This window comes from Gymnogyps californianus, chromosome 3 (genome assembly GCF_018139145.2).
Source record: "Gymnogyps californianus isolate 813 chromosome 3, ASM1813914v2, whole genome shotgun sequence".
Lineage (NCBI taxonomy): Eukaryota > Metazoa > Chordata > Aves > Accipitriformes > Cathartidae > Gymnogyps > Gymnogyps californianus.
In genome coordinates, this window is record NC_059473.1 from 60,568,660 (window position 1) to 60,595,891 (window position 27,232).

The 27,232-nt window shown below is 44.9% G+C and overlaps 1 protein-coding gene across 2 annotated transcripts in view; it reads right to left on the reverse strand.

The window, feature by feature from the left end:
* The window catches only part of PHACTR2 (phosphatase and actin regulator 2), a 146,349-nt gene that overhangs the window by 60,414 nt on the left and 58,703 nt on the right, over positions 1 to 27,232 (reverse strand). The window contains exon 1 of one of the 2 annotated variants that reach the window (XM_050893360.1): positions 25,693 to 25,782. The exons of the other annotated variant lie outside the window; for it this stretch is intronic. Within the exon in view, the coding sequence (XP_050749317.1) occupies positions 25,693 to 25,735 (43 nt within the window). The 5' untranslated portion in view covers positions 25,736 to 25,782. Of the gene's footprint in view, positions 1 to 25,692; positions 25,783 to 27,232 lie in introns of those variants that run through there. 2 annotated transcript variants of the gene reach the window in all.

Below are 27,232 nucleotides of genomic sequence, written 5' to 3' on the forward strand. Positions count from 1 at the left end.
GAATGGTGTTTTAAATGGAATTTTGTGTTGTGTGGCCAACAACAACACATGATATGAAAAACATGAATCATTTTAATTTAGTCTTACAAACACTCCACGCTGATAACAAGTACACTGAAATCAATGCTAATAAGTGAAGTTTAATTAGTTTATTCTTGTCACAAAGATTCTTGAGATCATGGAATAAAAAGCATTTAGGGCTACATCCAAGAAAAGAAATAACGCAGAATTTAGGTGCATATGTCAAAAGCTGTGCTACTGGGAGCCTGAGATACTCTGATCAGATGCTCCCTGACTCTGAAGGTACAGATGCCATAATTCATGACATTAAAACTATCTGAAATCTCTGCTACTCTGTACGTAAAACAGCATCCCATACTGGAGTTTCACAGCAGAGTGGGTTTGGTAATGAAGGCAGCCTGGGAAGTTTCTTCTCTGCACTTCCATCTGCTCATTCCGACCCTCAAAAAATATGCCATCCCTTCAGCTGTAAAAATACAACTGTTCATTGGGCTTCATTGCAAGTAGATCTCTGAATGATCAAGACCAAAAATGCCTCCCCCTTTCTGCCTTCTTTCCTTTTTTAAAAGGTTATTTTTAATCCGGGCCACTTCAGTGATTTAGTCTTCAGCACAATCCTACAAACACTTGAAGCGTCAGGGCTGGGCAAGAAGTGGGCTGTGGCATGGGGTGGGAGCCGGTGACTGGGCTGGGCAGGCAGCCTAAATCAGCTTCACAGCTGCAGCCAGGTACCAGGACACTCCAGCCATGAACTTGACAGCACTACACAGCCTGGCACGTACCACGTGCCTGAACCCGGATGAGGCCACAAAATAAGCACGCTTTTGCCTAGAGCATTCACAGGGTAGGTGGAAGATTTGTGTTCCTCCCCCTTCCTGAATAAATAGTGTTGAAATCTACTATTCTTCACTTCCCAAAGAAGAACACCCTAACCAGGAGTGGGAGTCATAGTCCTCTGCAGAAAGCAGTTTTGGGGCCGTTCAGCCACGAGCAAGAGAGCGAACAGCAGGGGGAATGTGATGCTGCACTCGGGTAGCTAAGTTCACTCGTTTACAAAGATATGGGAATTCATATACATCATGGGTGATGCAATGAGTATGGGCCTTCTGCAAGAAAAACAGTTGCTGTACTTTAGATGAGAATGTGCAGTATCACTTGAATCTTTCTGATACTAAAAAAAAAAAAGTATTACAGGATTGCAATGCTATTAAACCTTCCGAATGAGTAGTCAGAAGCGTTTTTTCTTTCCTCTGTCTCTCTACTCCTCTCACCAGCACTGTTCTCTGCAACTGATCTAATCTTGCTGGAGCACTGGGATATATATTTAAGGGATTCTTTCTCACATGGGGGCCGTTAAGTACAAGACGGTACCGGCAGAGCAGCAAGTTCTCTTCTTTCCCCACCCCTCTGGGTGCTGCACCTTTCATGTTGCAATGCCTTCTCCCACCCACTTTCCTCCCAAGACTCACCCACCTGCACTGCAGTTCTGCTCTGGATCCTTGTCATATAGCAAGGTGCAGAGTGGCCAGACGAAGGAAAGGTCTGCCTCCAGCCTCTTCTCCTCCCCACCGCTGGGGAATATGACCAAGAGGGGAAAAGGCACAGAACCAAGTGCTCCACCGATATCGAGGTACTGGCACCTAATACTTTCACTAGCATTGGGTATCTTGCAGTATTAGCATAGTATCACCACATCATCCTTAAAGTGTGTGAGGATAACCTTTTCGTTGGAATACAGGTGACTCAGGGTATTGCCACATCTAACCATAAATGAATTGAGAAATGCAACAGAAGATGCAATGGCCTCAGTTCAAAGCTACCTATGTGTGGATTTGGGTCTGAATGATTTCCAATGCTTATTAACTACCGGTTAGCTAGTACAGTTATTTTTTTCTCTTCCACTCACTGCACCCAGCTGCCCTGCACAAATGTGCTGCAAAAGTCATCCTGGTTTATTGAGACCTCGAAACTCTTCTGACAGTGTTATGATTTTCTATACAGTCTTGCCAAAGGGCACAGAGTTGGAAGTCATGGTTTTTATGCCAGCAAAATCAACATGTTTATGCAGCTGCATATTATCCCCATTTAGTGACAAGAACAGTAAGTCATCGACTTGCTATAGAGTATGGTAAGCTGCTTATTCCTGGAGCTTACTGGAAAAATTCAAGACTGCATGGTAAAATGTTTGACGCGGTCATTAAAAAACAGAAGTCATTCTGACACTATCAATGTCATTTTCAATAAATATCTCAAATTCTGTAATGTTGTATCTATTTTTCCTGACCAGAAACAGATGGAAAGATGGGTCTTTTTTCTTTCCCCCTTTTTATTTTATACTTGGAAGGGAAAAAATGCAACTAATCCCCAGTGGGTAAACTGACAAATGGGAGAGCTATAATCTACCTCCAAGCAGCACAATGAATTGGCATCAGAATGCTTTTGCCTTGCCATACATCTGGAGTTTAACTTTGGGGAAACTCTGTCATGAGCTAATTGACTTGATTGTGTTTTAATGAAATGAAAGGAAAAAGCTGAAGTTCAAATGTAGGCGGCTGAATGGTAGTTTCCATATGGAACTGCCAATATTGCAAAATGTTAATTGGACCTCCTGCTGGCGATGAGCTAAACAGGCTGGGGAGCGGCTACTTCAGAGGGATGCTGGCTGCTGTCTTGAAACAGCCGGAGGGGATCCTCCTGGGATAACCACGGCAGGAATGGATACGACTGCCTGAATACCTCCAGGTTTCTACAAGGATACACACACAAACGCCTTTCGGGCTGCCGGAGTCACACATGGACCGGCAGTGCCAAAGTCCAGAAAGGGCTTCAGGAGGCTGAACCCTGTAACTCCTATCTTGCCACAAGCAAAACATTACCTCGCTGCAGAAAGTCAAACACTGCAAGGGGTGGAAAATTCAGCTTTGTTACATCTGGAGACAAAAGGCCATACTCTGTTCTGCCCCTGTGATCAGTCCCTGCCTAAGCTCTGCAAAAAGCACAGGTACTGCTACACAGGTACTTACAAGGGAAGGAAGGGAGCCTATGCTCCCCCTGAAAGCGATAGCATGGATGCCTAGGACTCCACATTTCAGACAAAAAGCTGCGTGGCTCAGAGGGATGCCCAGCCACACTGTCCTCTTCTATAGTGCACAGAAGAGGAACATGAGCGAAGTCCCAAGCAATGGTGCAGCCTCCCACATGCATTTATTCTAGTTCTCATTCTCTCACCTGTACACCTGGGATTAACTTGCTCAGAGCCTGGAAGAGCTTGTTTAGCTATTTGTCTCTTAGGTAGGAAGCCCTTGCCCCGCAAGACACTGGTCCCGAGCAAGGAAGGAGGGGATCCTACCTTGGCTTCCTACTACCTTACACAAGAAACAGTAAATAAAACAGTGTTAACTTCAGGGCTTGAGACGTGCTTGCTGCTTCACTGGGGTAAAGCACAAAGGACCTCTTTGCTTTAGAGTTACCTTAAGCGTTGCTCTTTTTTTTTCTGGTCACAATAACCACGTTATCTTAAGTGCTGTTGGTTGTTTTGTCAAGTTACAGGCTATCACATTATCACATTAGTTACCGCAAGTTGTCTCTTGCTAATACAACCCAAATGCAGATAATGCACTTGTAATGTGCAGCTTCAGAGTTACTTCATGGTATAGTTTTCACTTCCATTGGGTTAATTCTGCAGAAAAAAAGCAAAGTTATGGTTGTAGGGCACTTTGTAGAGACACTGGAAATACCACAGGAAATACAGCTAGTCAGGGCTACTCAGCCTAACTAAATTACGCTTCTCAGGCAGGAACCTGTGCAGAGTTCTTGTCTGCTACATCTACACTGGCATGTGAGCTGGGGGGGTTCTACAGTGCATGAAGCAATGCAGTTATACCTCTACAATCACACCACCTCTCTTCTCATCTGTTTCTTGTGTCAAAACACATTAGGGATTTGCTTAAGGTCAGAATAAAAATAAGGACCTGACCTTATGCTTGCAATATGCCCACAAGCATGTGTTTGCAAATTAATTATTTACATTTTGGCATCATGCAGTCCTTATTAAAACACCTGCACGACTTCCTCCTCCTCTTCAATGAAATGTTTAACTTCCATCCTTTTGGCTTCCTACAAAAGGAATAAGCAAATGCTTAGCAATCCCGTTATACAGGTTTGAAAGTGATCTGGCCAAAAATCTTCTTGCTATCTCCTCTCTGACCTGAACACAGCGGCTCCGACTAGAAGGAAAAGGATCATAGGTTTAACGCAAGCTGCTTATTCCTTTTTTCTCAACCCCAATACTTGAGTGAAAAGCAGCAAATGGAGAATTTCCAGACAGTTACATTTTCCAGATATATGAAACATCAGGTCAAAGGTCAAATTCTGGATCCAAGCAACTTCTCCACAAAAACGGGCGGGGGGGGAAATCCAGGCACAGTAAGAGAGATGTGGGAGGACAGAAAAACCAACAACAACTAAAAGCAGTGTACATAAAAGAGCAACCAAACTACTTTGAACAGCTGAGGATTGAAAATTAATGCTTCTTGTGTCAGAATATTAAGGCATAAATCTCCTCAGAGCACGATGGTATAGATTTCTATTTATAGTTTAAAAATCTTTTTGGATAATTTTGTAATTCCACCTAAAAGTAAGCTGCATGTACTCATCTTGTTAAATTCTGTAACGATATATTTAAAACGTCACAACTGAAAACCAGAACTGCAGAACTGGAAATATTTCCTTACTGACTTTTCTTGGTATAGCCTTAATACAGGGGAGAAAAATAACTACAATAAGTTTATAACAAATATTTTTAGCTACAGGCAATCAGTAAAACTTCCCAGCAGATATTGGCTAAAGTGTGAAAACAAACTGAAGTGAGCATGCGGCCCCTCTCCTGTGTGGTAATAAACAGGAATTAAAAGAAAACATATTTGCGGTAATTAATAGGTATGTAATACTGATGCTGAGATAAAACCAGGTGAGGTGTGTCACAGGGAAGCCTTGGCCCAGTTCCCACTTCTCCAGCTAGTGGCAAAGTTACTCTCCATCTGCCCTAAGCGGGCCAGGAGCCCTTGGGTGCCCTGTCCGAGCAGCAGCGGTGCCCGCTGAGGAAAGGGAAGGTGGGGGAAGGTTCCTGGTGCTGGCTCATCCCAACAAGAGAGCCGAGGCGATAGGTATGCCATGTCACTGCCCTGCTGAAACATCCCATCCCCGGCATTCCCAGAACCTGACAAGATGAGAAACACAGTCCACAGGAATTTGGGGAAAGGGAAACTGAAAGACGCAAGGCGAACGCAAACCTCGTCGTCTAGTGCAAACTCTGCCGAGCAGTCCCCGTACCGTCAGGCTGCTAACTCCCGGGCAGGTCTAGATGTTTACCTACTACTCCTCGTAGGAGCTTGTTTGCCTTCAGAGAGTGAACCAGCACACTCTCAGATGGCCCTTACTACTTGCTATCCGAGCTGAGTCAAAAACCTAGCAAAATGGTCAAAGCACAGCCAAACTTACTCTGGGCTCTTTCTAGCTCCTCTCCTCTCCTACCTAAGCAACTGCAAGCTTGACGCTGCTTCACATCTCAGCTGGCTGGTTCCTCTGGAGGTGTACATCATCCCGAGCGAGGGTTTTACTCTGCTAACAAGTTGCCTACCCTGCAGCACCAGCTAAAGGACCCAGCTGCTGATCCCTCTCTGACGCCTTTTGGCCGTTCCCTCAGCGTACCTGGAAAGACAGAGGCGTTTCCCCGCAGCTCGCTGGATAGGTCCCCAGAAGCCATTGCCGCTGTCAGCGGAGGCGGCACACGGGTACGGCTTGATAGAGATGCTGCCCACACAGGCGGGTTCCTGGTCATCTCGGCCTGTGTTTTCACACCACCATGACAGAAACATCAGCTGAACCACCAACTGTGCTGGTGACCATTTGTGAGGCTGCACTTTATCACTGCACTGAGCCAGAAGAAAAATAACATTTTGCCTAGGCTTTTAAAACTGAGTCAGTTCCTACTACTGACACAGGAGGATCGGGCAAATAGTTTTGCTGACCAGGCTGAGCTGGGTGGTGTGCCGTGGAGCCGGGGCAGGAACAGAGCAGGAGGGGATGGGGGAGAAGTTTGGGAACAGATGGAAGACTTCTGCCACGAAGTCAGCACCTGAGCTCACTGCCAGCGGGTGTGAGAGCTGCTCCTCACAGCAGCATGCCCTGACCCCTTCACCACATCCAACGCTGAAGCAATGACCGCCTGAAGCGCTAACACCATTAGCTATTTTCCTCTTCCGCATGAAGGAAGCTGGGGAAGGAGGTACACATCTCTCCTCCCCATCCCACCCTATCCCATTCCAGACCACCCAGCACCCTTGCTAAATACAATTCTGTAGAACATTACATGTGTGCTTTTCCCTTTATTTTTACTATCTTTAACCAAATCTTTCACAATAAACATGTTTGTACATCTAAGAGCAGGTTTGGTTTTGTGAGCTCCCATCCCAACGCTTCCTCGCACTTAAGTACTATAACAAGGAGCTCTTGATCTACAAATAACAGAACATTTACGTACAAAAAACCTTAGGAGCAATTTGATCAGTCGTGTAATTAAATCCCCCATACGGGACAGACCAGAGCTCGCTGTGCTGCCTTTTAAAAGCAACATTTTCTTTTATACTGGCACCACTTCAACACCTTTTTTCTAGTACAGGAAACAGCACATTGCACTTGTCCAAATGTGTGTAAGTCAAACCCGAAGCAAATAGTTTCTTTTTGCGACCCTGCTGGCCTCAGAACCCCGCCGGGGAGGTCAAGGACACTTTCAAATCCAACCAGTAAATTTCTGAGTGTTGCTGTCATTGCAAATGTTTGTACAAGCTATTAGCTCTGCAGTCTTTTAGAGAAAACTGCGTTTATTTTTAAGTTCAGTTTTTAGCTGCCTTTAAAATGTTTGTCTGTGTTGCTAGATACCAGCTTGGATAAACAATAATAATAGAACTCCAACACGCTCAGAAGAAACTATTAATGACTAAACAGAGTTCCTCTCAGTCAAAATTCCAATTTGTCAACTCTAAAACCACAGCCTGTAAAAACTGTTCATATCACTCTGTACCTATAATATCACAATTCTGAACACAGTCTAAGTCATCTTCTTTGCTATGAGGAAATGGGAGTTGCCAAGTTGCAGCTGACTTTTATTCCGCATCATGTTTCATTACTCTCTCCATCCCCGGCTGTACAGCAAACAGCTGTTTTATTCCCTGTATCTTGATCTTTATTAGAGCCAGGGTGGGGAAAATCAGGCACAAGCTGACATATTTGTCAGGCCAGCTGCTCTTCCTTTGCCAATTTAAACTCGGACGCTCAGAGGCATGTTCACGTAAAAGGACGGGTCCGTGTGCAATTTGTGATGGGATTCAGTTATACTTTAAAAACCAGCATGTTCCCTTTCCTACACAATCAAGAAACAGTAATTCCATCAAGCAATCTGGTGGCACCGTAAATCACTACGGCAAAACCCAGTAGAATTATAGTACTATCTTTATGTAGATTTGAAGGCTGTATTCATACACATTTTGGACTTCAATTTTTCCATGGAATCAGCGTTTATGGAAGTGACGCACAGATAATCAAAAAGCTTTGGTTGGAACAAATTGTAAATGAGAAAGCTGCTCCTCTTTGGCTCATTGCACCGGGATGCTGTGCCGGGAGAGCTCCCTGTTTGCAGCGCGGGCCAGGAGTGCAGACACTCACGGAGGTGGGGTTGGAAACCAGGATCCAGTTCCCTCTGGGAGACCTAGCAGCGCCCTCCTTTTAGGGCCAAGCACCAGCCTAGGACTAACCAAAGTGTCAAGTCCTCCTGGGAGGGAAAAGGGCTAAAGAAAAGGGCTTGGTGAGGCCTCGGACGGGGAGACGTCGTTTTGTTGTCAGAGAAGGCACTGAGAATACGCTCGGCTCTTCCAGCAGATTCTTCCCTTAGGGGAAAACAGCTACTCTGTAAGAGCACCATGAACATGGCAGATACATAATTGATACCTTCATTTCCCCACTTGCTTGTTTCATGCTGTATTTGAGGTCCCCACTTCTCCTCTGCTCTCTGTTAATAATGAATGACTATTATCGCAGTGCCTAAGAGGGCTGGTCATAGATCAGGACCTCTTTGTGACAAGATCTGTACAAACAAAAACCATAAAGACCATTCTTGCTCCAGCTCTAAGTATAAAACGAAAGAGAACAGCTTGGACAACAGATTGCTGATTTTTTATTTTCAGCTGCTCAGCTGTTGCATTTTTAAGATTTTTTAGCTATCCAAAAGTCCGTATGATTTTGATTGCAGCATGTCCTTTTCTAACACCTCTCTCATTCAGACATTGGCATTGAGCAATCATAAAATACACCTTTGTTGTCTGTAGGCTAAAATAAAATGCCAACTTGAACTTCTGTGTGCCAGTTTAAACTGAATTGTTTCAGCTGGAGCCGGATGAGCATCCCTCAAGCCAGAAAGCAACTACTCACAGAAGAAATACCAGACCCCATCTTCTCCCCGCCAATGCATTTCAGCACTATACTACCACAGAGCCTAACAATATTCATTCAGTACTTAGCTTCAGCACACATCATTAATAAGAGTTTCAAACGACACCAGAGGTGATGCTTGTTTGCCTTGCGGAGGGGATCTGAGCCTGCCCAGCTACGTCAGCATGCACCACTGCACTGCCATCTGGGAACATCTTTCCTTTCCTCTTCCTACTGAGCCAGGCGCAGTTAGGAGTTAGCACTCATTGTAGCCCAATGAGAAATTTTAAGTCTTCCAGTTACCATTAAGATGTATTCAAGCTGAATGAGATAATATATTGATTTATTTACTTTGTACAAAACCCAAACAGACGTCAAGAATCATTTAGCCTACTTTAGCCAGACTAATGCTGACAGAGGTCACTCCCGCTGTATGGAATGACACACTTCACTGTATCTTGTATTTTCTTAAAGCCTCTCTCTTTAAACCCTTGAAAAAAACCAGTTTTCTTTTTTTTTTTTTTAATTATTCCTTATGAATGCAGAGGTAAACCAGGCTACATGACCCTTGAGTAATTACAAGCCAGAGTAGAAATGAAAACACCAAAATGATTTACTTTAAAAATTGAATTGAATTGAAGCCATTCTCATAATTATTAGGATTTCATGAATTTTATGATTACTCAAATTCTGTGGTATCTTTGTGAGTGCCATGACCACGCTGATACAGATGAACTGAACACAAAAGCTGTGTTTAGCTGTGTGCTTAAAAGTGCCATAGTAAGAACTTGATTAAAAAAACAAAGGTAGTGCAAAAAGCCCGAATAGGACTGGCAAGCCCTACACCTAGCAACTTCAAGCAGCACTGGAAATTCAAAATCCTCCCAAGTAAAGTATGTACAGCATCAGGGTTCACCAAATTCATCTTTGGCTTTATTTAAGCTCTGTAAAGTTTTCTTTTTTAAACTACTACCAAATGTTTTCCTAGAGAGGGAACATTATGTGACAGACCGCTTGCCTGTTTCCAGCGGTCCCTGGGAAAGCGAGCCATCCCTTAGGAAAGCCCACAGGAATACTTCAGAAATTCCTGCTGGCAGTTTTTGCCTGTCCCGACTGTTTCCCGTGCTCTCATCCTGGGCTTTCTGCAACTCACCCAGCAGCTGATGCACCCAACAAGGGAGAGAAAGAGCTATTTATCTGCTCATTTAATAATGAATCGATATGTGGATAGAGTCTCCCACAAAGAAACAAGCAAATGCTGAGTTTCCACTGGTGGTCTTTCCATGGGGGTCTTTCTCCAAGGGTCTGCTCAGAGGCAGGCAGCATGTCCTGGCAGCCAGGGCTTGCTTGGGTCCCTATTCAGCGGCTCCCAAAACGGCATCACTGTGGGGATCCAAGGAGGGAAAGGAAAGCAGAAAGCCCGTGGATGATGGATGCTCTCGCCCCCATGCTGGCGGGCTGCAGCTCTAGGGTGGCAACCAGGGGTTGAACCTAGTCCCCATGAACTTCTGCAAGGCACGACGTCTTTGCAGCCATCCCCCAGTGCCGCTCCGACTGCCTTGGCTGAAGCCCGTTCAGCTCCAACCTCGACTGAAGGAGCGAAAGGCCCTCCTGCAGCCTCCGGCAATTTACCTCCCTCAGAAAATACCTCCTGGAAAATTCTCTTTGCCATGCTGAACAAAGCTGTCACGTAACTCCATCTCCAGTGAAACACACTTTGTAGAAGAGTAGGTTTTGAAATAGAACGAGGTTAATAATTATTCTTTAAAAGAGCGCCTTCAAGCAGCTTACAAACAAATGCCAGCAACTTTCCCGAGCTTAGGGGAGTGGTTGTGACATTTTGGAAATTAAAAGAAGTGATAAAGGGTTCAGTCACTTTTCTTGCCTTGAAAAAGGTTTATAATTTTCCCTAAACCTCCCTCCCATTCTTGCAAACATTCCAAGTATTCGGCACACATATTCAACATTTTTAGACCCTGCGCTCACTTTTCACCCTAGATGGATGCTGAGCTCCGGGAGGGAGTGGCAATTTTCACCCCAGGAGGGACCCAAAAAGGGACCGGCGCATCACATCACGCAGCTCCTGCCCTGGGTGGGCATTGCCCGCACGTGGCAGCCACTGAGTCGACGGCAGCCCAACGTAGCGGGCCTGTCTTCTCCCTTACACGTAGAAGGTACAGAAGGACATCGCTGACTAGTCATACTGAACCTTTCACATGCAGTGCTCACACAAGCTAAGGTATTTCAGGGAAAAACCTGAAACTGTGATAAAAACATACAGAAGCCACATAAGTAAAATTGAAGATTTCCATATTTGGTAGATTTTCTGTCTATCAATACAGATGTATAATACAAGGAATGTAGGTAAGCACAATGGCACAGCCTGACGCAGGTTAAAAAAAATTGCTAGAAAAGCATCATTAACCTTCACTGAATATTTTCTTGTTCTAGAAGGAATAAAATTAAATTAAACCCAATTGTTAACTGGCTCTTTTTTTTAAACTCTTGTATAAGATCAGGAATAATAAACTAAACTTGAACAGCAGAGGTATGCATGATGTAACTAACTCAAAGGTTTTTTGGCAAACCTTATGACATTTCATGCTTTCATGAATAGCGGTCACTGGGAACCAGTTCTATAAGAATTTTCACTTAAACCAAAACTCTTCAGTTTCATGTTTGTGAACATGTATATGGCCCATATCAACAGGGCCCATATCAACAGGGCCGCATGTTGCCTCAGCATTTTAAAGGCTGCCCCATAAGGTTCGGACAGGCATCGGCATGAGGAGGAGCAGCCTGGCTGAGCACCCAGCCGGTGACCCACTGTAAGAAGTCAGCCCTGCCAGAGCGGCTCACCAACGCTGGAGCAGCCTGCTGAAGGTTAGGGTCCATGGATTGCATCAGGGTCCCAGGGAAAACATGATCCTATTTCAGGTAACACCAGCTCTGAAGAGGATGAAGAACCTTCAGATGTCGCCTTGAAGCTTTCAATCCAAACAGCCTCCTTCCCACCGAGCTCCATCACCGATACTGCCTTCCCACTCCAGTCAGCCCCTAAGCTAACTTCAAACTTCTGTCTTTTAACCCACTTGGGAAGGTGGGGTTTGAGTAGACTTTTAATTATCTTTCATCCCAACACAGAATTCTAAGGTATAATTGTATTTTAGGGGAAGTTTAGCTTTGAGAAAAATTAAGAAGAAAAAAAATAATGAATAATTAAGAAGAAAAAAATAATGCATTACTATAGCACATATATTTTCTTCACACTCAGGTAAGACAAAAGCCTGTATCTTAATTTACTCATGTGTTAGTAACACCATGGTTTATCACTAATACCGCACACTTTTACGTAGACCAGCGCCGCAGCAAGGGCCGGAGGAAAGCCAGGTGTGGGTGGCCAGGAATGCCCCCCAGCAGGGGCACAGAGCGAGCCCCAGCTGCAGCTCACGGGGATGTGCAATTCCCCCTGCAGCCGCAGCAGCACCCCGAGCTCAGCACCTGCTCCCCGGCGAGGCGGCCGAATGCAGGAAAACACAAATACGAAATATAAAGTGGCTCTTGCTATTTGTGCAGACAAAAGCTCCTCATTACTGTAACTACTCTGGAGTCCATGGCCCTGCAGACTGGGTTTCGGAAGGGACCTTTGCCTCCACATAATATTTTAATGAACCCACCTATTTCACAACTAAAACAAGTCAGAGCTTAAATCTAGAGCTAAATGTACAGTGGGAGAATACTGTCCTTGGTGTGCTTCAGTCAAGCTATTGAAAAGAATGTAATCTTAATTTTATATGAAGTCAAAGTACTTTTTTGCGGTGTATCTGAATGTTGTTTTTATAAGCACAAAACTACCTGCCAGTAGGAACAGGTGAATAATCGGTGAAAATGCTGGAAGGACAATAACTAAAAAACATTAGTGTAGGTTTTTGTGCAAGGAAAAGTTCTCATCAATAATTTCACTGACATGCACTTTAATGTGGGTGGCTCTCTTTTCAGGCAATTATAGCAACACTGGAGGAAATGCAGGGCTGTACCCACAAAACTGAAGGATCCCATTTACCTCTTACGGCATCTACCAAGAACTTGGGTGGCCCTTAACCTACCCCTATGCTAAACCTACCTTATCGTACTACCGGGGAGCTCTGGGAAGTGTTGCTCCATCTCTCAGCTTCTCTCATGTCCACTGACTTCATGTACCCATCCCCCAACTGCAAACAGTTCTCTATGTCTAAACCCAGTTGCTGCTACCAGAGCTCTGGCTTCTCTATTTTAACTGATAACAGATGAGAAATATTTTGAAAAATTGTCACAGTTTTCGTGAAAATTGTGCTACAGAAATTTACAGCAAAATATAACATAAACCATAATCTGATGCTAAAAGCTTTTGCAAGTATATGTGACTGTACACATATGTGTATCTCTCAGTGGGAATACAGCCATAATTCTTTGGTTAGAAAAAAAAAGGTTCCTGTAAATATGTCAGAAAAAAAAACATCAATACAATACCAACAATAATTGCATTGAGATATACTAATGGTTAGCTTTCTCACATAACTTCATAGCAGGCTGCTGGGCTAGAGAGGGCTACTGGAAGTCCTTATAAAAGACTTTTCACTTTGCTACCCGCCTCCTTGAAGGGTCACCTCTTACACCGCCTCAGCACTACCCGAACTTCCCTCCCTTCTCTCTCACCCCAAACACACTCCTTTTTTTCCACCCCTCAAGAATGACATTTTTTTGTTTGTCTCAAAACTTTTGCTACCACCCCATATGTTTAAAAAAAAAAAAAAAGCCAAAAATGGTAGGCGCAAAGATTGAATTATAAAGAAATACACAGAGTAAGACAAAATAAACCTCTCTACATATGCAAGTTTTCCCCACATTGACATCTGGGCATGCAAGTAATCGCTTAAACCAGAAGAATGGGCTCCGTGCTGGTTTTGTTTTTTTTTTAATGAGATTGAACTGCCTGCTGTTTATGTTTTTTTTAAGAAATGGCTAATTTAATTTGCAGCGCTGTGTCTGTTCTTCCTCCACTCTCCCCTCACTCTTATGTGGAATTTACTGCATAAAGAGTAGAAAAACTAAACTGAAAGAAAGAAACCTCTGTCCCCATATATACAGAGGGTGTATCAATTCTTAGGGGTTAAAAAAAACCTGGTCTGTGCCACCAGACACCTCTGCGCTGAGGAAAAGACACTGGCTCTCAGTTCTGCCCTGCTGGTATATATCCCCCGAAACAAACTCTCAGGGAAAAAAACAGGTTGCCAAATACGCTAAACAGTAGCATTCCCATCCAGAGACTGTCAGGGTGTAATGATGTTATCTGCTAAACCACAGGCAGGCAGGGTCTGAGGAGGCTGCTCCACTCAAAACGCTAAAGGAAGAATTAGCCACAGCAGCAGGTTAACTCGCCTGCTGTCTTCAGCTGTATTCCTCCACCACAGTGAACTCACTTAATGAAGGACTTCAAATTTTTTTGGTTGGGTTTTTTTTTGGTTCATTTAATCTTCTGGGGATGTTTCTTGCAATGTTTTCCTTCTGTGGTTGAGGAACCGCTGTAGGCTGAGCAACAGAGAGAGAGAGAGAGAGATGTTTTCTCTACAAACAGATCCCTTAAGGATGGCTGGTTGAAAGGTACAAACACAAAAATCCACTGCCTGACTTTGTTCATTTCTGCTCACCTGGTTCCTTGGTCTATGGCTTTCAGGTCTGGCATGCTCCATCTGTAGGGAGGTGAGGGGATGACAATATTTAATTATCATACCAGACCATTCTCAGGACTGATTAATGTTCACAGAAGAGTTCAGAGCTGGGAGACACGAACCCTTCCAGATCATGCCAGGCTGATAAGCTGTGGCCTTTATTCTTACACACTAGCAGATTTTGCTGAATTTGCACTCAAGCAGTTGGGAAAGCCTTGCACGTTAGCAGGGCTGAGCTGAGGGAGGGGTAACTTCTGTCTAAGGGAAGGTAAGCATCTGTGGTGGCATCTTCAGCCACTGCAGCCATTTCCAAACTAATAATCAGTCTATGCATTAGATGCAGTGTGCAGTGCTATACATCAACTTTGGTGCTCAGCTTCTCCTGCTACCTAGAAAAACCTGCAAAGTCCCAAACCTTTGCTTAATGGTTTAAAATGTATTGAAAATAATGCTTAGCTTTTGGATGCTTTCTAGTGGGCTAGCTCTGTATTCTCAAGGTTTTTTTCATCTTTCATGGATGACAGCTAGAAAGGTACATTCTTTTTTCCTCTTCTTCTCCTTTCAAAAAGACATGATCCTAGAGTTCCAATACTGACATTAAATATTTTTCTCTTCAACATATTTTTTATTATGCATTTCAAACTAAGCTACAGAGTTTCCAGGTGCATTAAATGTTTCAGAAGCAAACTGTTTGTCTTGCTGGGCCTGGCTGAAATATGCCCTCCTCCTCTTCTCCCCCCTTGCCTCCAGTAGTGACAGGAAAATTAAATCAGCAGGAGCAGTGCCAGAAGGGAGTTGAGAGAGGTGTTGCTGTAAGAGTCCAAGATATTTGTTTTTTCAGTTTCAGGTCTCTCTGAATTCCCCCAAACTTTTCCAACAAAAACTTTCTTCCTCTCTTCAGAATCATGTTCACTCTGTAACACAACACAGTTACATGATGGTATTATCCAACAACAGGCTTTAAAAGCCAAGCATCATGGTCACGTAGTTTCTGCAATGGTTTGTAGTTAACATCTCTCTCTCTCTTTCTCCTGCTGGCTCACATTCTGCTACTCTTTATGAATTTCTCCTTCAACTAAAGTATAGACCATTTTTGATTTCTGCTTGGTCCTTGTCCAGCTCTTGACAAGCTGGCTTTATCCACAGTCTTAGTTGTCCATTTTATTGTTCACTCCCTTGCACAGACACAGTCTCTTTCATGTGTCACCATCAGGCCTTATATTTTTCTTCCATACTCTATTTCCATGTGTCAAAAGCAGCAATATTCAAGTAAGAATCAATAGCATCTTCTTCCCAAGAAATCGAATCTGGTGTCTTCTTGTAAGAGTCAGACCAGCCTTCTAAAACTTTTCATTTCAAGAATTTAAGCACAGGAACTAGTCTGCAATTAGTGCAATTGCTTTAAATCATATACGGATTTTTAATGTTAATTATTAACACTAATATTTTCCTTATTTTTATCAATCACTTGAACAATTCATCAGAAGAGGAGAACCACGCATGGTGGTATAATGTGTAGGACAAGAAAACCACTACACCCTTCTCTGTATCAACATAAAAGAGGCCAGATTAGCAGTGCACTAGAACACTGCTTCACATTTTCAAAACAAGAATATTCTTAGCATCCGTGCCAAAACCAACACTTCCTTTCCCTCAGAAATGCAATAAATCTATAAAACTCCAAGAAACAAACCAGTAATCTTCAGACACACTGAATGAATTTACAGGCAAGGAAATGCACAGCCAGTTTTGAATTATTACCAATGAAATAAATTATAACACATTATATATGTATAATTTAAACATGCCCAATTTCTTGGCAATGAACTGTTTGGGGTTTTTTTCTCCTTGTAAAGACAGTTAGTATCTAAAAATCATTTCCCACCAGCTTACAACAACTTTAAGTGGTTACGTGAGTCAAACTACTTGACTGTATCCCACTGAATCTGTGTTTCATAAGCACGCAATGAAAGTGTCGTTTCTTTGTTGACTCATCCAGGATCTGGGGGGGGAAAAAGTGAAAAAAAAAAAGCCCACAGAAGATTAGTTTTCAGCCTGGGTGACTTTATATTGCTTGTTATGACATAAATGCTTCAGGTAAGTTGATCTCTGGGGATTATAAGCAAGGAAAGCAACTGGGAGAAAAGTCACAAAACGGACCATCCCTCACTATTCACAGTCCCACCACGTTTTTAACTCAGGGTGCTGCTGCGTTGGTGAACTTCACTGGTTTGGTGCCCGAGCATTAGAAATCTCTGTGCATCCCTTAGACAGTAGAGCTGGGAGATCTACAAGCCACGCTGAGGCTTACCAAGGCCTGCCTCATGGCCAAACGCTGGCTAGGACCAAGTATCTTCGGGCACCTTGCTCCCTACAGTATCTGCAAAAACTGACTTGGGGCACAGACGGACGCAACCTAGGGCTACAGCATCGTACCTCTTCCATGAACTGCCATGCCTTTTGGCATCCGTGTAACAACACACACTCACTTATACTGGTATCTGGGATACGTCAGCAGAGGCCGCAGTTTGCTGAGGATGCAGACATGGACACTGGCACACGGCGCTGGCTTCCCAGCTCCTGGTCTGAGAAGGAAGACCACTGGTGCCCCCAACTGCAGTGGGCTGAGCTGGAGTGCAGAGCCCGGCTCCCATTGCTGTGGTTTGTTTCTTCAACATGCCATCCTCTCCAGCGACAGGCTGCCCTCCCGTGAAGTTTCCTGGGCATTCAGACCCAATTTAACTCATGACAAGTGCTATTTTACTTAGTTCAGCTGGCTATTGAACAGAAGTTGGGATCTGAATTGCTTTCTGTTGCCTGCCCTTGTTCAGCAGCCACGCAGGCAGAAGGCAAGGAGAAGAGCCCTGTCTTCTTCAGCAGAAACAAGTCAAGCAAAATTACAATAATTTCAGTGTGCATCAACAAAGTTCTGGGTTGCAAACCCCAGAAATACAACCAGGGGTGACAAATCCCCAGTCAAGAGTTAATTTTCTGAGCTGAAGCTTCAAGCATTAAAGAAAAATTCTTAAGCCTGGAAGAGTCCCTGTGCACCTCTAAGTCTTGTCAGCAATGGCTTAAGCTGGAAATGTAAATTATATGATCGCAGTGAAAACATCAAGCTTCATGGTCTATCACAGTTATTCCAATTGTGCAAATTACCTATGTAGCTTAAATCAATAAACATTAGAGACTGTCTGTATTTTTCATGAATTATTTCTAGACTATAAACTATGTGATTTCTTTGCACAGAGCAGTAATAGCCCAGGCTTAAAAGCCCAACCAGCATCTAAGGTCTCTGCACCATTATTGGACTTTTCCTGGGCAACACATTAAAACATTCAGATCCAGAAAATACAAACGGGATTAAATAATACTGAAACAAGATGGTCCATCTACATGACTAGGATTTCTTGACAGTTTGGGCAGTTGGTCAGAGTGAAGACTTCCTGCAGCACTAATTAAAAAAAGCACATTCTCAGGGGTGAGGGATGCAGGCTGATCTTTGGGAACAGAACTGGTTTTGCTCACACAGTTTGAGATGTTAGGACAGCTGTATCACAGTCTAAGTCTGCTCAACAGAACATCACTCTAATTCATATGAAACCAAAGCAGGAATCAGAGAAGAAAAAGGCAACACACCCCTTGCTGTTTACATCTTTTCATATAAAACTTCATTTTTACAAACCTATCATTGACACAGGATTCTGTATTAATACTCCAGTCTGCCAAGTAACAAAGTGTTATCACAGTTTCATAGTATTATATAGAAGAGTATTATCCAACATACACTATCAACCTTTTATCAATACAAAAGAGACAGCAAGTCATTATCTTCACATTTTTTTCTCATTTTACTTGCATGCAAACTGACAGCATACCCTAGACTTCCATACAATCATGGAGCAACGTAGGTCCTCATTTCTCCCTAGCTTTTTTCTCACTTACACTGATCATCACAGCTGTTCAAAGCAGTGGGAGAACACAAAGGTAAATAAGACCTTCACTTTTGACAGAGACTTTCTTTCCAAGTGCCCGAAAACCAGGTCACGTACAGAAGAAATTCATTCCTATGCAGTGACAAAGCCTGCAAGAAACTCAAGTCTTAAATCAAATTTCCTGATAATGAGTCTCCACATGATGGACAGAGGTAACTGCATTGTCTGTGCAGATTGTTAGTCCAAACCACTCTGTGGCCTGCAAACAGGCAAGGTTAAATTGATTCACATATTGTAATATTTAAATCCAGAACAAAACGGGGGAAAAAAACAAACCCAAAAGAGAGGACACCCACCACTTTTACCCACGTGATTCTGGTCAGAGACAGTGAGAAGAGAAAACTGTCCATCTTCACATCCTGCATCACCTGGATGTTCACAGTGACCTTCCTACCTAGTTCCTACTGAACCATTTCTATCATACAACACTGTAGGAAATAGCACACTCTGGAGCCCCACCGTAATTTTACATTTGCCCAAAAATACACTTGACAGTCTAGGGGTTGTAGAGTTCACCTAGGAGGGGATATAAATTGCTCGATTTTGTTCTTTGCCTTTGATTTTGTTTTGGGGGCATAAAATAAAATAAGGTCTGTCTGCCTACCTTCCCTGCTTACGGTTTGTACTCATGTTTTCCTTCTCTTCCTTCTTCAGTTTTGCACACACTTTTAACATCAATATCTTTATGTGGCTTGAAACCAGACACGACTGAAGGCTTCTCAGCAGCGTTGGCAAAACTGAATTCTGTCAACTCAGGGACACAGACAAAACTGAACTGCCTCCTTCCCCGACACACACCTACACCCTGGCTGCTGTCTCAGCGGGGGCACCAGCAGCTGGCCTCGCTCTCCAGGATCTGCTGGGGGCAAAACAGACTAGAGACATTTTATCGTCACCACCAAACTACCTCCTCTCTTTTTTCCTGCCCAGACCTACTCGAATGAAAATCCTTTCCTATCTGAAAAACCACAGGATCAGGAAGCCCCCTTATGTCAACTAGAGAAGGCAATGAATGGACACTTCAGAAATGACTTCTCCATATGGGACTGAATGGCAGCTGGTTGGGGTATTTCTGTGGATCAGAAATATTTTTCTAGCCACTGTTACAATTTAAATACAATGGGCAGAAATACGTTCTGGAAGCAGGCTGTTTGCTGAAGTATTATTTTAAAAATCCATGAGTGATTGACCCAAGGCATTAAGTGGACTCTATTTTTTTAATCATCTTCATTATGTTTTAAAACAATAAACTAAAATGAAAAATAAATCCAAACCCAGCACTGATTCAGAGGTATTTTTCAGCAATGTTACTGTTTCTTCATTTTTTAAATCTCAAAAAGCATCAGTGTCCAAAATGAATAAAGGACAACTTTAAGTAGGTAAAAACACATAAAGAAAGACACAAATGTCCAAGTCTTTTCTGCTTTTAATAGGCGGGACTGTGATACAGCTCAAACACCGATGAGGACTTGGGAGCTCTTTGGTTTCCTCCTGGCTGTGCCTTAGGTGCTGTCCCGCCTCCTCGTGCTCAGTTTTCCCATTTAAATCAAGGAATATTATAAAAAGGACTAGAAAGTGTTTTGAAATCTGTAACGGAAAACACCATCTAAGGACAAGGCGATACTACCCAGGAGCAGTAAGAAAGCCGAGGAAGAGGATCTAGGAATGAAGGACAACTGATCCATGGGGTGGCTGAGATCCAACCGAGTGGGTTCAGTTGTCAGTGGGGCTTAGCACAGGGGGGTCAGGAGGAAACGAGATCTCCCGTGAGCTTTTCATCTGGGGGAAGTATCGGGGTGGTCATCTGAGAAGACAACCCTACACAAACCCAGCCAGCTCACGGGGCTCTGCCGCCATGCCCACGCCGACCTCCTGGGAGCCAGCTCTCGTTCTCCTTGTGCCAGATGAGGAAGCTGATGATTAACACTGCAAACAGGTGATTAGTGGCTACCAAACATCAGCGCATGAAGGCACCTCAGCCAACATGCCTGACATGAAAAGTCACATACCCTGGCAGCTAAGTGAGGAGAATTCCTGGTCATCTTTGAAGCAGCCTCAGAGTAAGAAGAGGTGAGACACCAACCTGGGATCTGTGGAGCACTAGGCCTTTATTTTCACACACATGTGTTCCTGTGGTTCACATGTGGTTCCTGTGGTGTGGCGGGTCCTCCGTGTCCTTACAAGATCTCTGATCTCGGCCATGCCCCTTAGCGAAGGCTCAGATTGCAACCTCCTCTGCAGTGAGTTATTGCTGCAGCTGAGGAGCTCAGTCTGGGCCAACCAGCAGCAACTGCTATGGCAGCAGGGGCACAGTTTTGCTCTGGCAGGTCACACAGTATACGGCAGCACCCATGAACACAGAAAGACATTTTATATTTTATAAACGTGTTACATTTAAAAGTGTGTACAATTTTTTTTTTCTGTAAATAGTGATTCATTCCACATGCTCACACTTGGACCCTCACCAACAGCACAAGTCAGAATCATGGGTTTGGGTGCTGAGACCTACACTTTCAGCAGTTGCTATTACTTTTGATATTTGAGCTCAAGACACACAAGGACCAACTTTTTAAAAGAGCTCTTGCAGTTCCCACTACTAGTAGGCAAATTTGTAGCTACCCATTCTGTCTAAAAACATGGGCTTTTTATGCCTTTGACTAGGTATCTAAAATATCCACTCAATCAGCCCAAAGTCTGAGGCAAACTGCCTACTTAATTAACCCAAATTCTGGAGCTGTCACAATTGTAGCCCCATCTGACAACACTGGTAGGATGAGGAAAGAGTCTCCCATGCTCAAGATCCACAAAAACTGAAAAGCTTTGGATGTAAATTTAGCAGCAACTGAAAACAGAGTTCCCTTTACATTGTACTTATAACTCTTCCATAACTTACAAAAGCATAAAGAAGGGAAAAAAAGGAGTAGGATTCCCAGTGCAGTATTACAAGGGTTCAGCCTCAAAGCCCCCAACCAATTTAAACCTCAGGAAAAAATAAGGAGGATGAGGCACTCTGCCCAGAACATCCTTTGTGGCTGTGGACAAGTCATTCAGGGCTTCACATCAAATGGGACTTGACATTTCAGCTCAATATCTCTGCTTTCCACTCTTTCAAGTGCACCAATAACTGAAATGACCAGCTAATAGGTGTGTTGTGAGTAGCTCACTGCACCTGTAAATGCTTTGAGATGCCCTCCTGTGAAGTGCAATGATGTCAAAATTCTTCCACTTTTGAAAGGAGGAGAAGCCGGAGGAGAAAAATCAACTTCAATTTTTTTCCTCATTAAGAATTACTACTGTAAGGGCTTGTCTGCACATTCAGATTCATAGCGGACTGAGCCAGGATGAGAATTTAAGTCTATGGCTGAGTATCTCCACGTCCAACTCCTCAGGAACAGAACTGTTTGCTACAAGAACTGCTTGCTCCAAAACAGCACCCTCAGTAAGGCTCACAAGTAGCTACTACCGAAGAGCACTACTGGAATAACTTCTCCTCCTAGACAAGTCCTGAAATTGCTGCGCTGATAACCAATTAGTTTGTTTACCAAGACCTAGACCTGCTGAAACAAATATTAGTTTTTCATTTCATTTCAGGATTAAGATAAGGTTGCCGAGTTAAGGCAATTACAATTCCTCTGCACAGACACAGGTGAAGCTGCTGTTTCCTTGTCAATGAACAGGAAATCCCATAAAGCCAAGAGAGATGAAAAAGAGCAGTCTGAGAAACATACTCACTTCTGACCTATGAGAATCATTTCACCGAGTGCCAAGGTCAACAAACAACAGGATCCTACCAGTGACTGCTTTCATCTCATGGGGGGAGCTGGGTGGGAAATGGTTTTCCTGTGCTGTTGAAGTACATTTTCATGTCCTTGAAAAAACTCTGGGTCTGTAATAGGATGAAACACAAGCCTGACAATTTGTGCTCTGTTTCTGTAAAATGTATACGACAAGAGGAACTCCCACCCACCCCAGAGTAAACAGGCCTATGGATTACGTACTTGGTGCTGCAGGTCAGCACAGGGATCTGACCCCAGTCTTCAGCTGGCTCCACTGAGCACCCTGACCATCGGGGTAAGAGGTTCCCGAGACCTTCCCTTTGCAGCTTGTCCTTCCCCTCCACATACCCTCTGCTGTGCTCCACAGACTCTGTGCTGAACTGCCTGACCTCTTCCTAGGAACACTGGTAGGTCTGTTTTTACTGCAAGTTTCATTCTCAACAAGGCATACTATTCAAGAAACAACAAAAATCTTTTGCCACCTAACTAGGTCTGCTTTTAAGGGTTATCTTCCCAATATGCCGATCATGCTTCCACTTGAGGACTTGGCTATTTCCCAGTACTGTGGTTGGTACTGAACTACCCAAGAACAAATCCAAAAAGAAAAGACTGAAAAAAGTGCACAGCTCTGCTGCCCTTTGATAAGCTGCAGATCAGAAAGCAGAAGTGATAGCCTTTGCACATGATGGCTGATAACCCCCAAAAGCACTGAACTCCAGCCAATGAACGGGGAGAGAGCACGTTAATCAAGTCCCGCCAGGCGTGGGAAAATCACAGAAGAGGAAGGAAGATGAACAAGGATGGTATGCACTCCTCCTCTTCCACATATCTATACTGTCTATACTGTCTTCCCAAGCCCCTCTTGCTATTACTGTTCACATTGGCTAACCATCACAAATAACAAACAAACTTTAGAAAATTTATCTAAATGACTGAAAAGCTGGAACCGAGGAGGAGAAGGAGCAAAGGATTGCCTGGTGGGTGTCCACAGGCAGCTAAGACCTGCTTTGCTGCCCATCTACCACTCATAGTTATGGGAGATGATTAAAGCCCTGATCCTCCTGTTCAAAATACTTCAACACCCACTCACCCGCAGCTGATGGCAAACTCTAGTGAGAGAGCATTGCTACTAAAGAAAGTTCCAATGCAGCATGAAAATCCGATTCTTCCTCTCTTTATAGGCACTCTAATCCGTCTGGTATGAGTCTACATTTGCCTAGTCGAGAGGGACTTTGAGTTTTATGGTTAGGCCTCAGTCTTGCACTTAACCCAATGGGAAAGTGCCACTAGGACCCTGGTCTGTTTAAGTACTTCAGTATATATTTCCCTTTCCAAGAGTAAAATCTTTTATTTAAACTAAATCTTATAAAAACCGCACGACATTGGCTGGCGTCCATACTGAATATTGTATTATGCATATATTTTATCTCTTCTAACACTCTGTGACTTTCAGGAAAATCTTTTATTTCAATTTTCTACATCAAACCGTGTTCACCGTATCAGTACACGGGAAGGCCCCACGGTGATTTGCTAGTGGTGCTCTCCCCTGCACACAACCGATTGCCCCTCTGAGCCCTGCAGGGGCACAGCAGGGATCAAAGGGCAGGATCTGAGCCCTCGCAGGCTGGCATGGCTGGGGAAAAAAAAGGGAGTGAACAGGCAAGTAACTTCTCACAGCTGCTTTTGTGTGGCTCACTGGGGATCTGAATGCACTATTGATTCCTTAGCACTGAAACAGATTTGTAGTCCCTGCGTGTGCAAGACAGCGATCTCCTTCAACTCTAATCTCTAGCAGCTGTCAAAGACTTAAATGGCTTGTAGTTGGCTGGCACGCCAAAATCAACGAAGATTTTAGGACTACTTGCCTAAGGGACAACCCATCTGAACCAGAACCAATGGAAGTCATTCTCCTGCCCTGATCAGAGCTGGACGGGGCCTCCCAAACTTTGCAATGTATTAAGCGTTCAGACCATACCAGCGCAGCAGACTAGAGAAAACAAATGACTGCACCCCCAACAATCCATGCCACCCAGAAACCTACCTGCCCCCGTGGTTTCTTGTTGAGGATATACTCTCCCACCATTTTCAACAGGGCTGAAAGTGCAGTGGGATTGTTCTTCTGTGAAACCTCCCAGAGGCACTACGAGTGTCTCATCACAAGTGCAGTGCTCTTAAAATGGTGATAACCAGAATTTACTTGGCAATATTGAGGTAGCATCACCATAACTTACATCTTCAGATAACTGTCTCTTATTGCTCCTGATTGAAAACCTTGGTTTCAGTTAGGAAAGAATTCAAGGGTGACTTTTTTTCTTTTAGGTAAAACTAGAAATCCAGCCCAACTATTGTCTGTTAGCGTTCTGCCGAGGGAACCCAGGCACCACAGCTATCATTAGTCAAGATACGGGCCCCCTCCCAGGCAAAATACCCTCACAATAGACTTTTGCACATAAGAGTTTGGACACATTTTTGTACAGGAAGTTTAACAAAAACTTTGAACCGGTCCATCTGTTTCCTTACATCTGTTTCCCGACGCCTACCTTGATATAATTCTAACGTGCTGGCTGCTGGGTGGAACCTTCAACAGGATGGTGAAATTTATTGGAAACGGTCAAATTTCTCTTTCATGCAATGTTTGGCAGGAGAACAAATCATCCAAGATTTTGACTGGGATGGTATGACTGGGAAGTTGTACCACTGGCAACAGAATGGAGCTTTTCTGAAAATGTATGTGTTATTACTAAAACGATTCTTTGAAACACCCATGAAGAAAAAAAAGGGGAAAAAGGAAGTTTGTTGTGCTGTCTCCTATTTGACAAAACATTCCCACATTAACAGCAATAAGCAAATTAAGAATAAAGTTCAGCCTTCAGAATTAAAGGCTACAACAGGATTTGCTTATTTTTTTAAATGGATGCAAAGGAAACAGGCGTTGAGGAAAAACATGCATGCAGTGACATTTTCGCAGGAAATTTCAAACCTCGCTGGAGTTAATTTAGATTCTACATCCTATTATTGTGGGAAGAGACCCGCTCTGGTTTTCAGTAACTAAAACACACCGGGTTATCCTAACATGCTTCCAAACAGCATTCCCAAGTAGTTCGTACTATCTTCAAAAAGTTGCAAACAGCTAGGGCTGCTTTACTGGGGGGTGGGGGGGGTGGGGGGGTGGTGTGTGAAGTTCCACTCACACGCTATTTATTTATTTTCAATGGTCTGCTTACACATAAAATGTCCTGGAGCCAAAAGCAACCAGATGGGCGGGTTACTAGCCGCTCTGCTGGGCGAGGTGCCAGAGCTCCTTTCCTTCCCCTTTATTTCTTCCCCTTCGTACTTATTTATTTATTAAAGGGGAAAAAAGGAGCCCCAAGCCCTCGGGGAGGTGGGGGGCACCGCGGAGCCCCTCGCTCCCCGGGGCTGCCGAGCCGGGCAGGGCAGCGCGGGAAGCCGCCGCGCCTCCCCAGCCGCTGCCGCCGCCGCCGCCACCGCCACCATCCCCGCTGCGGTCCGAGGGAAGAGGCGGGCGGCGGCAGCGCCCCGGGGAGCGCAGGCACCGCACCCCCGCCCCGGGGAGCACGGACTGCCCCCCCACCCCTCCGCCGCCCCGGCCGCGCTCCCCGCTCCCCGCCGCCGGGAGCCCCCCGCCCTCACCGCGCCCCGGCGGAGCCCGGCCGGGCTGTCCCGCCGCCGGCGTCCCCCGGTACTCACCGCCGGCCGGCTCGGGCAGCGTGGAGACCGAGGTCTGGCCCATGGCTTGGCCGGGAGGCGATCACGCCGCCCGCCGGGCGTGCAGCCTCCGCCGCGGCTGTTTCCGGGGGGCCATCTCACTTTTCGCCGGGGCCGCGCTCCCCGCCGCGCCGCCCGCCGGCTGGCGGGGGGCGGCTGCTCCCGCGGCGGCTGCGGCTGCGGCCCGGCGGCTGCCTGTCATGCCGCCGCGCTGCCGGGCCCGCCGGTCGGCGCGGGCCCGCGGCCGCAGCGCCGCGCCCCCCCCCCGCGCCGGGGCGCCGCCTTGCCCCCGCCCGGCAGCGAAGGGGGGGGGGAGGCGCTGCGCTCCGCCGCGCCGCTCCCTGCCCGGATCCCCGCTGCGGGGCAGGGGCACGGGAGGGACCGTAAAAGTCTTTAATACATTTAAAAAAAAAAAAAAGACATTGCCCCCCCCCCCCCCCCCAGTTATACGGAGATTGGGAAAGACGGCGCTTAACTGGCGAGCCTTCTCGGGCTGCTAACGTCCCAAGCCCCTGCCCAACCCCTGCCCTTCTCCGAAGTCCGAAACGTTGGTCCAGACATAAAATTACTTCCACCCCTTCTCTGAAGGTACAGGGGAAACGTGTGACAGCTGCAGGGAGCCATCCCATCGCCCTGCGCCGAGGCGCTTCTCTGCTGGGAGCAGTTTTCAGGGCTTTGCTACCGTCACGAGTGGACAGGGAGTGCCTGGGCAGGGCAGGTCACGGCGTCGTTCCGAGCCCTTGTTTCGCTGTGACGGAGGTCTGAAAAAGTGCCCAGCCCTTGCCTCTCCCACAGGTGCATAATCGAGGATAGGATCACTTCTAATTTTGAAAGAAAGAAGATAGTCTAAGACAGCAGCATCCAGGCAGCACTCTGCCGTAACAAGTGACAAGAAGGGACATAATCAATTGGATAAATTAATGGGGAAGATGGGGAGAAATAGAGATTGTGCATAGCACAAGGGCAAAAGGAACAAAGGTTTATTTTTGCTTAATGGATAACCCTAATCCAAGCCGTGATACAAGCTTAATGCTAGAGCAAACAGATAACTGTTACCAGTGATGCAAAAAAAACCCCAAACCCTCAAGTGCCTAATAGCTATTACTATGCAGTATCTAGAAACAAGCAGGGAGATGCATATGCATCACAGGAGGACACTCAAGGCTCATCTAAAGAACATCTATTAGCAAGAGATATGGTGAAATTACTATGTTTTTGAGTGGCCTGGAAGTCCTAGAGGGGTTGGCTGAAGAGATTTCTGACCTGCTGATCTTTGTATGTGTTGGCACCGTGGTGACATTTCAAGAGATGGAGAATTGTGTGAGTGTGGGGCCCGTACTCAGGAAGCAAATGGAGTACCACAGGTAGCTGCAGTCTGGGTAGCCTGGCATCAGAAGAGATGTGGTCATCAGCTAATACATGGTGAATAGAGAAGAATACAACTAACGCTAGTCTTCATGGTTTTTATAGAAAATAGGTCTTAGTAAACAGGTCTTTTATTTCCTCATTTTATATGATTACA